The sequence below is a fragment of the Trifolium pratense genome, linkage group LG4 (assembly GCF_020283565.1).
Source record: "Trifolium pratense cultivar HEN17-A07 linkage group LG4, ARS_RC_1.1, whole genome shotgun sequence".
Lineage (NCBI taxonomy): Eukaryota > Viridiplantae > Streptophyta > Magnoliopsida > Fabales > Fabaceae > Trifolium > Trifolium pratense.
In genome coordinates this window covers 38,893,533-38,904,979 of record NC_060062.1, presented here as the reverse complement: position 1 = coordinate 38,904,979, position 11,447 = coordinate 38,893,533, and the positions used below count along the sequence as shown (strand labels likewise).

The 11,447-nt window shown below is 31.7% G+C and overlaps 3 protein-coding genes across 3 annotated transcripts; 2 read left to right on the top strand and 1 right to left on the bottom strand.

The window, feature by feature from the left end:
* Window positions 1-1,254: 1,254 nt before the first annotated feature.
* LOC123882262 (pentatricopeptide repeat-containing protein At2g42920, chloroplastic) lies at window positions 1,255-4,342 on the bottom strand. Its single transcript, XM_045931087.1, has one exon. The coding sequence runs from the start codon at window positions 4,340-4,342 to the stop codon at window positions 2,714-2,716; it is 1,629 nt and encodes a 542-aa protein (XP_045787043.1). The 3' UTR covers window positions 1,255-2,713.
* LOC123882263 (AT-hook motif nuclear-localized protein 16) lies at window positions 1,419-2,192 on the top strand. The gene has a single exon (XM_045931089.1). It carries the CDS (start codon window positions 1,419-1,421, stop codon window positions 2,190-2,192), a length of 774 nt encoding a protein of 257 aa, XP_045787045.1.
* A 1,356-nt stretch (window positions 4,343-5,698) lies between the features above and the next one.
* LOC123882261 (PLASMODESMATA CALLOSE-BINDING PROTEIN 5-like) lies at window positions 5,699-10,531 on the top strand. The gene is made up of 4 exons (XM_045931086.1): window positions 5,699-6,176; window positions 7,828-8,304; window positions 10,172-10,202; window positions 10,285-10,531. The coding sequence occupies exons 1-4, from the start codon at window positions 6,116-6,118 to the stop codon at window positions 10,505-10,507; spliced, it is 792 nt and encodes a 263-aa protein (XP_045787042.1). The 5' UTR covers window positions 5,699-6,115; the 3' UTR covers window positions 10,508-10,531.
* Window positions 10,532-11,447: the final 916 nt, after the last annotated feature.

Here is an 11,447-nt window from a genome sequence, read left to right as displayed (position 1 = left end):
TAAAATATATAAAAAAATTAGTAGAAAAGATAATTAAATGATCAAAGTGACTAAATTATTTGCTAATGAAATCCCCTTAGAATGAATCATACGGGAGAATTCGAATTGGAACAATTATTAATCAATTTTTAGTTATCTTGCGATCGAATTCTGAATTATCGAGATTCATTTCCTTATGACTAGAAGATTAATAAAAAAAATTATTTTTTATTTGTGTAAGTCGACTTAAATATTTTTCATTTGGGTTTGTGTCTATCTCTAAGCATCAAAACTTAATTCATATTATGGATACTTGCTAAAAATTGTTCCGTTTTTTATGGTAAAACCCAAATTTATTGGGCTCTGGGTTTGGATTTTTCCCAAGTTCAATCGACATGGTGAAGCGAATAATGAAAACTTCTTTTCACGCCTTGAGTTTTCTCATGCGCGGTTAAAATTATCAAAATAACATTTTCACAGTTTGCTATTAAGTAGCGAACTGGACATGTAAAATTTTGAAAATTTTATATTAGGATTATTTTTTAATCAAATTTCTCATTTTTATATGTAGTGGACGTGTAAAATCTTGAAAATTTTATGTTATGAGATTTTTTTTCCTCAAATTTCTCATTTTTATAATGTTTGTTACTTAAGAATCATACGAGTAAAATCTTAAAAATTTCATACTAACAAGTGTTTTTTTTTTTCTTCTCAAATTACTCACTTTTACTCGATGGCCAACAACAAATAGTGCGTGAACGCAATAACTGAAATTTGAAAAATTCAATCCCCTATTGCTGTGTACCCTAAATGTAGAAGAGCTTTTAGACATTTGACATAGATTTGATTCTCATTCTCTGTGTGATGAATCTCTCATGTTGAAACTCAACATGAAAGAGTTATGTTGTTAATCTCACCATTACAATTTATTAGATCATACTTATTTTTTTCATCAGACCCAAATCATTGATGTCCTACCATAAATCATATATAACAATCGATCATTTGAATCCAAATATCCCTTAATCCTTATATCTTCCTCATATTTACTAACTTACTACATTGTATTAACATAGAAATGGAACTATGAATTTCATTACCATATGAATTAAAACTCTAAGGTTGGAACGAGTATCTATATAATACGAGGAAGATAGTGTAGGTAGGTAGCTAACAATGAAATGAAAATAGTAATAATTATATACACCATGTGATATCTGCTGTGAAAGGTAATTGATATGAAGCAAAGTTAGTAAGAGTTAGGAAGATTAATGCAAAAAACAGTGGTTGGTATAACTTAACTCCATCCTAAAATTGTGATCATTCTTTTGGGCTCCTATAATATTTATTCTCATAATGCAACTACTTAAACCTTCAATATTGTAACAGGAAAGAGCGATTTACTCTTTGTTACTCCTCCTTTAACCAAAAACTATCTTATGTTTGGTGAAATGGAACACAAGCAAGAACAAGACAATGGTAACCAGAATAATAATATGTCTGGTAATGGTATTGATGTTACTCTAATATCTCCTAAAGTTCCGAAATCAGTTTCGCCAGTTTCTTCTGCAGCTGAGGGGGAGACTTTAAAGCGGCCTCGCGGTCGACCGGCTGGATCGAAAAACAAGCCTAAGCCACCAATCATTGTCACTAGAGATAGTGCTACTGCACTTAAAGCTCATGCTATGGAAGTGAGCTCTGGCTGTGATGTGAACGAAAGTTTGTTGAACTTTGCAAGGAGAAAGCAACGTGGTCTTTGTATACTTAATGGCACTGGTTGTGTAACAAATGTAACGCTGCGCCAACCGGCTTCATCTGGTGCAATTGTAACCCTTCATGGTCGATTTGAGATTCTCTCGTTGTTGGGGTCGATTCTTCCCCCACCGGCACCACCAGGAATTACTGGTCTAACAATATATTTAGCAGGTCCTCAAGGACAAGTTGTTGGAGGTGCTGTAGTTGGTGCTTTGATTGCTTCAGGACCTGTTGTGATCATGGCTGCATCATTCATGCACGCTACTTTTGATCGTCTTCCACTTGAAGACGATGAACTTGCTGCTGCTATGCAGAATCAGCATTACCAAAATGGACGCGCGCAACATCATCTTGATATCTCTGACTTATATGCAATGCCACAGAACCTCCTCATGAATGGTGCAATGCCTCCTGAGGTATACTCTTGGGCACCAGGGAGAAACTTGTCAAAAACCTGAAACTTAGTATACTATTTGTTAGTAGTTGTCTCACATTCAAAAAATACACTATAGGATAGTAGCTATGATGTCACCAGATTCTTGTACAAGCAAGAGTATGAAAAAGCTGAAATTGCTAAACAAGATCATATGCTTATTCTGTTGTATTACTATTATTAATCAATTGATTTAACAAATTAATAAGTGCTGTGATTTTAAGAACCATAAGATTATTTCTCTTAGTTGGATATATCATATATGAAGCATTTAGTGTTATAAGTTATAACAACAAAGCAAAACATGCATGCAACACAGAATCTGAGATCCCTTCACTAGGCCTATCGGTAAGCATCCCTATGATAGAGCATTGAGTAAAATATAAAAAATTATATTTATAAGCAAGCAAAACCTACATTCAAGCAAATTGGATATTTAGATTGTGTGATTCTAATCTATTGTAAATCTTCTCTATATTAAAGCTATTACTACTTCTATATACATATTGATGTTAAAACTTCACAAGTTCATAATTTCACATATGATCAATCTTGAAGTGCAAAACTGGAGTCATTCAATAAATGGTAGATCTCTTGAGTCTTAGGATGCAGCCTTCCCCCGGCTAGAAATTCATGAACCTCTCCGTATAATTCAATTGAACTGCAACCCGGTTCTTTCTCTGTCAAGTTTTCCTTCATCAAAAGCCTTTGCTCTATTGCCTCATCAAATTTGTTGGATGCAGCATGGACATTAGACATAAGTACATAACCACTTGCATCACTTGGATTTAACTCATAAACTCTTTGCGCAGCTCGTTTTGCGATCTGTACATTCCCCTGCTTCCTACAAGACGAAAGCAAAGATCCCCATATAATGGCATCTGGCTTTAAAGGCATACCCTTTATGAGTTCTTCTGCTTCTTCTAGGAGTCCAGTTTGACCAAGCACATCAACCATGCAAGTGTAGTGTTTTATTGATGGTTCAATCTTATAATTATTCATCATCAATGCAAAATAGTCCTTAGCTTTATCAACTGCTCCTAAATGTTTACAAGCAGTTAAAACACCAATGAAACTTACAGAATCTGGCTTTAATAATTTTGAAGATTGAAGCTTAGAAAATAACTCAATCGCTTCACTTTCATGGCCATTCATGGCTAACCCAATTATAATTGAATTCCAACATGATAATCCTCTTCTAGGGTATGTCACAAACACCTCAACAGCATTTTCAACAGACCCACACTTGCAATACATGTCAATTATTGCTGTTACAACAATAACATTCAACTCAAAATGATTCCTTTTTATATAATCATGAACCCATTTCCCATGTTGAAGTGCTCCTAAATGAGCACAAGCATTCAATAAACTCACCATTGTAAATTCACTTGGTTCAACACCTTCCTCTTGCATCTTGTTGAAAAGTTCTAATGCCTCCATTAGTTTCCCATTCCTAACGTATCCACTAATCATAGAATTCCAAGTAACTGAAGTTCTTCTTGTAGGCATATTATCAAACATCTTCCTAGACTCATCAATCTCACCACACTTAGCGAAACCCATAATCATTGAATTGAAAGTTACCACATCATCAAGTTCCAATTTTTCATCAAAAACTCTTTTAGCTTCACTCATTAGTCCACTATTAGCATACATATAAATAATAGTATTACGAATAAATTGGTCTCTTTGAAAACCCAATTTCAAAACCATACCATGAAGCTGAGCACCATGATGAGCATCACCCAATTGAGCATAAGCTTTGAAAACAGAAGGATAAGTCAAATATTGAGGTTGAATTTCAGAATACAACATGTCAACAAAAAGTGATATAGCAAATTGTGGAGTTGAGGTTCTAGAAAAAGCTCTAATAATTGTGTTCCAAGAATAAAGATTTGGGCTTGGCATTCTAGCAAACACTTTGTAAGCATAGTTAATGTTGCCAGATGGTGAGGCACAGAAAGTGAGGACACGTGTGGAAGCAATTGGGTCATGAGCAAGGCCAGTTTTGATGATGTGAGGGTAAATTTGGTGGAAGTGTTTGATGGTTGTGCAGTGATTTTGGAGCATGGTGAGACATGGGTGGTTAGAGATGAATTTGGATATGGGTGGTGGTAGTGGTGGTGATGATGGTGGGGGTGATTGAGAAAGTGCTGAACAATGAGTTAACATTGTTAGTGGTAGTTGGTGTTGGGAAACAGATAATGAGGAATCTGTAACTGCAAGAGTCAGTCACTGGATAATTTCATGATGATGTGTGGACTCTTACACCCCACTTTCTGTGTTGGATAATGGAAATTGTCTAGGTCATCATAGCTTCTTTTGTTTGTTTGTTTGAGGTGTGGGTTATACTTCAAATTCATTAGAATTTCTAATGTTGATTTATGATATTCTCTAGAGGTAAAAATTGGTGACTTCATCATCTTCATTACTAAGATAATAACCTCATTAATGACCTAATGCATAGGAGTATTTGTTTATATTGTTTCTAATATTAATTAACTCATTATCTCAATGGTACAAATGAGAAGGATCATTAACTTGTACTTATAAATAAAGACTTCTATTGTTGATCGTTGTTGTAGTTTTGTACATTTTTAAGTATCAATTCATCTTACATTTGGATTTGTCTGATGTTGGTAAATCAGTCAAATGAGCTTATCATATTTTAGTTCATGAAGTGCATGAAAATCTCGCATCTTTTAGGAAAGTTATTTGGAAAAGTGATGTCATTAAAGTATTCAACCGGTTAAATCAGAAAATATCGGTTGGTTCAATTGCAGTAAATTCTAAATCCCTTAAAGTTAGAATGAAATGTATCTGTTAAAAAGTTTCACATTCGATGAAATAATTTATGTAAGTAGAGAGACAATTTTCACCTTACAAGTTAGTTTTATTGAGTTGAGAGTTAAATCCAACTTCTAATTCTAAGATAATATCATAGTTTAGTCCGAGCATGCTTAATTAACCTATTTTTTGGGATATCTAAATCGTCTACTCAAAAATCAGGATGAAAAATTCTAATTAGATTTGCAGTGTGAAAATACATAATACTCTTATGGGTATGTTCTTCTTCAATGACATGATCCAAGTAAAGTTGTGGTGGGAATATTTCAATGACTTTGTTGCATACAATTAGTACGTAGTTTAATTAATTACTAGTTGAAGAAAGTTTGACTTATCTAACGATGAACAAACAGTGACATAAGCTAGACATGAGCTGGTATACAACATCATGTGCAACGTTCAGACATTGAATTGAATTGAATCAGTTTAAAGTGAAATTTTTATAGTACAATACAACTCAATCAAATAAGCAGTAATAAGTAATGGCACTTTTGCCACACAAGTCACAGTCAAGTCAAGTACCAACCCATATATCACATCTTGATTAAAAATATGAAAATCAAAAAATGAACTTAAACTAAGATTAAATTTAATTTAATTTTTTAATTTTTGTATTTTTTTCATTTTCGCTTTCTTTTTTCCTAATCAAACGAACCCAAATTCCGACTACTAACATACATACTAACGACTAACATTTGCGTATCAGAGTAAAGAAGAACAAGAAAAGAAAGAAAAAAAAATAGTAGAAGTCACATAAAAGAAAAGAGTAGAAAAAGAGAGGAAAAATGTACACATCAGCAGTACCATAATTAGAATCATCACTAACTAGCCCACAAACAATTCTTCCTTTACTTTCTTCACAACCTTCTTCCCCACTTTTCCCCTCCTTTTTGCTCCTTCACCCTCCAACTTTCTTCTGCACCACCACCTCATCTTTGTCTATAAGGCCCACACACACTCTAGTACCACTACCAATATATATATACTTTTAGTTGAACTTGAATCATTATTATCCCACCAAACATTCAACAAAAAGTAACAAAAGAGAAGGAGAAAAAAAGTGTCACAAAAGAAGTAGAACAAACCTTAAGATTAAAGATGCAAAGGAGTTTATATTACTATGCAATTTTTCTCTTGCTAAATCAAATCCTATGTTCAGGTGATTTTCTTTCTTCATTTCTTCTATGGTTTTTCTGTCTTCCTTCTTTTCTTCATCTATCTCCTTCACTTCTGTTTCTGAAATGAGTTACAAAGTTGCTTCTGGTTTAATATTTCTTAACTCTCACATTTTGTGTTTCAATTGCTTCTTCTTATTAAACTTGAAATGTGTTTGGTTTCAGGGAAGGAAAGTGAGAACGAAGGAAATAACGGAATCCAGTTAATGATTTGAACTAAAATTTAGTCTAAATTCATTCATTGGTTTCCGTAATTTCCTTCCGTCTTACCTTTCTTAAAACCAAACACACCCTCGAGGTAAAGAGTTTATCCTCGTAACCTCAATCTACAAGTATGAATTTCGTTAAACTCAGTTGTAAAATGATCATTAATGTCACTTAAAATGGTTATTATTCACTTATTTCTCCGATTTTAAATATAAGTATATAACTGTTTAGATTCATCGAATAATTAGTCTATATTTTATACCAAATTTATTAACTATTCAACGAATTTAAAAAGTAATTTTTCACTTATATTTAAAACCGGAGTAGGATTTTAGTTCAACTAGCATGATTATATATCCATGTAGACTAATTGGATGCTATCCACTTTTTGGTATCTTTCTCTTGGAATTTAGTTCATTAATTGATAATTTACTATTCTTTTTATGGAAAAATTAAGCAAATAAATCTACTTGCACTTGCACAGATTGTTGTCTCATCTATTTTTCAGCCACATTCACATAGTTGTAACTATTTTAGTTAGATCCTCCAAACAATTATAGAGAAGATTTGAACAAGTCATTTTCATTGGATATCATGTTTCTAGAGTTTCACATTGAGCAGTTGCATCCAACCTTTTCTTCAGTACTTCCACATGCTGTTTCTTGAAAACATAAAAGGGACCAACTGCCTTTGACTCTTATATAGGGTCTCAGTAAAGAGGATACCCTACATGTCTTATGTCTCTAGTTTCCAATCTAAAAGATTCTCTATAGAAAACTGTTCACATTTACAATAGAGATTAGAGAGGTTTAATTAAGAGCCTAATCTAATTATTAGTTGAAATTTAGATGCAAATTTCTCCAATTTTTCTAGTGATCAATAGTTAAACAGTTTTTTTGACATACAACTTTGACATTTTTGACAACAATTTACAGTAGATGATTAACAATGTGTGGTTAATTAGGTTTAGCGGATGGTTAACGAATATAAAGAAGTGTCAAATACTAGGTTAAGAGAATAATGACTACTTTAGTTTATTCTAGAAGGGGGTCTTTTAGGCATATTCTACAAGTTAGTTATTACTAAGCAATGTTATTATGTAGTTGTTCTAATTATCTTAGGTTAAATTAAAAAATGTTGAACCTCTAATTTCATAATAGCATTTTTGGCCCCAAAAAGCCATTTTGCAAAATGATGAATCTCCACTGATTTTGATTAAGTCAAACACACGTGGATGGTGACTCACATGTCACGTCAGTATGTTTTGCACATGTGGACAGTAACTCGCATGCCGATGTGTTTGTTGTCGGTATCTTAATTTGTTCACATATTTTAGAAAATGCTTAAATCAATATCTAGTATCTTAATTTGTTCACATATTTTAGAAACAGAACAAACAAAGTAATTCAATTATGATTTCACATTCAGGTTCAAGTAGGACAGAAAAGGAAGCACCAAGACATGTTAATGTACCACTAAGATATGAAGTGAAACAAGAATCTAAAACTATCCAAAAGGATATTACAACTCCAATTACTATCATACCAACAATTTCAACACCTGAACCATTATTCAATCCTAATTCAAATCCAGATACAGTTTCTCCAACTTCAACACTTCCATATACAAATCCAAACCCATTGAATACTTCTCCAATCTCTTCTGGTTCAAGTTGGTGTGTTGCAAGTCCAAGTGCTTCAGAAATTGATTTACAAGTTGCATTGGATTATGCTTGTGGATATGGTGGTATTGATTGTTCATTGATTCAACCTGGTGGAAGCTGTTACAATCCAAATTTTTTACATGATCATGCTTCTTATGCTTTTAATAAGTATTATCATAAGAATCCTGTTCCAAATAGCTGCAATTTTGGTGGAACTGCTGTCATCACTAGCACTAATCCAAGTAAGGCTTTTCCTATTATAATTTTCATTGCAATTTTTTCAATAATGCTTATTGCAACCTTTATATTTAATTCAAACGTATGGACATGTAACATGTTAGTTATATTTTTATTTGGTCAAGTAGCCTAGTGACTGAAATTTCAATCAGTGGAGTATCTGGGGTTTGAACTGCGGCTCCTGCATATATAATGCGATGCCCCTACCAATACCAACTGAGTTAAACTCACGTGGACACATGTTAATTAGATTGAGAAGGATAAATATTATAAGTATAAGTTTGACATAAAATTTGTTTGCATTGATTTATTTGAAACAACTTATGACAAGTTTATCAACTGTTAGTTGTTTCCATAAACTTTGCATAATAGCTTATGATAAAACTTTATGACTTTTGTTTGACTTATTTTATATGTTATTATAGGAATAGCTTTTAAATAAGCACTTATATTATAAGTGATTATGCAATAAACACTTAATTAATCTGTTCATCCAAATAATTTTTATACTTCCAAAGTGTTTTCGGAAAACCCTAAGACCCAAAACACTCGCGTTTCTAAAAAATCACACATATGTCTGATACCAGATGAAAAAGATTGTTTTTTTTTTCCTAGAAGTATACTTATAAGTGCTTATTTTTTAAGTGACTTTAAGGATAGGAAAAAAGCTCTCATGTATATAGTATAAAAAAATGAGGCATGTAAAGTAGTAGAACTTTAATGTGTATCAAATTAATGCACAATATTTGGTTGGCAATAACTTAAGACATGTGATTATTGGTTTCCATATTGAATAGACTATATAGAAAATAATTTTTTTATTGCATCTTTGAATAGAGTTTGTAGTTTGGGGATACATGAAGCTACTAAAGTGCTACCTAATACAAAAGTCAAACTTTTTCTTTTCTTTTTCTACTATGTTTCAAGCAATATCTAAAAAGCTTCCTTTTTTTTGTCACAAATGTTTGGAAGTATTGATAATCATCAATTTTTCTCTACATAAGTCATGCATAAATAACTAATATGAATATATGTGATTGGTAGAGAGGAAATAATATAATATTTAAATAATGTCACTTGGATTTAAAATGGAGTGACATCAACACCTATATGTTTTGTTGCACAAAAATGCATGGAAGTGAAAATGTTAGGTGAATATACTATTTTTTCTTCTTTTTCTTGGTGCAAAAAGAGGTTTAAGCTCAATAATTTTCTCTTGTTTTATTGTAGAGAATAAAATAGAGAGGAAGGAAATGAAAATTGATGTGGCACACACATTAAGTTTTCTCTCTTTTAACTTAAATCCATTATGAGGTTAATCATCAATTCAAAGACTCACTCTTTGTTTTTCTTCTACAAATAGCTTAGTCTTATTTTCTTCTCATTAGGCTCCCATCTCTATTGTCTTAATGCTTTTTTTTTACTAAGCATATCTTATGTTTTAAAACATACATTTTTTTTTTTGAGAAAAAAAAACATACATATTTAGGTTTGGTGTAAATAGTATATGGTTTTATACATGGATGAAACTATTAAATTGACTATACTTATACGAAAATACATTATTTTCTTTTTTGTCAAGTATACTCTCTCCTGCCGCAATAAAATTTAAGGATCGGTTACTTAGCCTAAGGATCTAGCTAAGTACCTAGCGATAAAAAGGCTCTTAGTTGTAGGCTTGTAGCTAGAGTCGCGCATTTTTTTTTTTATATAAATATAAAGAAGTGGATAATTCTAAATTCGAACTCAAATCACTGCATATATATCAACATTTTCTATTAACTAAGTTGCGGTAGGACTAGAAAAATTTATTCTACTTTTGGTTGTTGAGAACTTTGATGATCTTATTTATTAACTTGTACTAATTTGTAGGCACAGGAACATGTCAATATCCATCCACAAGGTAAATATTATTTCAATATTCATATATACATTTTAATTATTATTGGTGCTAAATTTAATTAAAATGAAAATTGCAATTGCAGTACAAGTTCATCAATCTTGAACACGACAAACTCAAGTGGAGCCAATGTCTTTGGTTCAGTTCCAGTGCCTACCAATCCCTCTCCCTCTGAGGCCCCTCACAAATTTACTACCTTTGCACATTTTTGTATCATTCTGTGGATAATATCATTTCTGGAAAATTATTTTTCCAAACTCATCAATTTTGAAAAATATGGATATGAGAGCTACATTTTGCTCATTTAATGGATTTTTTTGGGACAGTGAAAAACTTGTAGATACAAGAGTACGAATAGAAAGTAGAAATTCTAAGACTTAATTGCGGTTTGGTCTCATATTTTCATCATTTTATAGATTCGGTCCTCTATAATAAAATCTAATAATTTTGGTCTCTCTATCATTTTCTTAAATTAAAAAATGGATGATGTAATGTATTTTAAATATTGTAGTATATGATCTGATTATAGGAAAAACAAGTATTGATGAAATTGTGAAAGAAAAAAACTTTTAAAACTTCATTTTTAGCATGTCATAACATCATATTATAGACTAAATATTTGATGAATGAACCAAAATTATCAAATTTTAAAATAGGAAAACCGACTCTACAAAATACGGAGTACAACGTAAAAATATGAGACTAAAACTGCAATTAAATAAAATTTGTATAGTGTGTTTTGAAATGCAGATTGTAGCTCTTTTGAGCTAAACTATAAAAGATTTTGTGTTGTTACAAAAAAATTAGTATTAGTATTATTCAACTAACTTAGTTTTTTTTTTTTTACGGTAAAAAAAAAACTTAACTTAGTTTTTCAAAAATAAAAACATAAATTTAAGAGTTACTATTGCTTTAAATCACTAACATCAACTTATTTAGCCAATAACATGGTTATATTTGTGGTCATGTATGATGTCAGGAACTAAAAATGAACAAATTTATGAAACAATTATGTGTTCTTTGGTTAAGAGACAGTTATGCCTAGAGACATTAATTATGTGTTCTTTGGCTAGGAGACAATTATGCTTAGACACATTGTCTGCTTAATGTGAGTCTCACAAATTTTCAACACAATTATGCTTAAAGACATTATATGTTGAACCCCACCGGCCACCACCACCTCTAAATCAAACCCTCAAAGTCTAATTTCACTGTTTAGTAAACGATTTAGCGATCAAATTATTTCAA

Coding starts and splice junctions, on each gene's coding strand:
- LOC123882263 (XM_045931089.1), top strand. CDS start 1,419: ATGTTTGGTGAAATGGAACACAAGCAAGAACAAGACAATGGTAACCAG.
- LOC123882262 (XM_045931087.1), bottom strand. CDS start 4,342: ATGTTAACTCATTGTTCAGCACTTTCTCAATCACCCCCACCATCATCA.
- LOC123882261 (XM_045931086.1), top strand. CDS start 6,116: ATGCAAAGGAGTTTATATTACTATGCAATTTTTCTCTTGCTAAATCAA. Junction 6,177..7,827: donor AAATCAAATCCTATGTTCAG/GTGATTTTCTTT, acceptor TTTCACATTCAG/GTTCAAGTAGGACAGAAAAG. Junction 10,203..10,284: donor TGTCAATATCCATCCACAAG/GTAAATATTATT, acceptor TTGCAATTGCAG/TACAAGTTCATCAATCTTGA.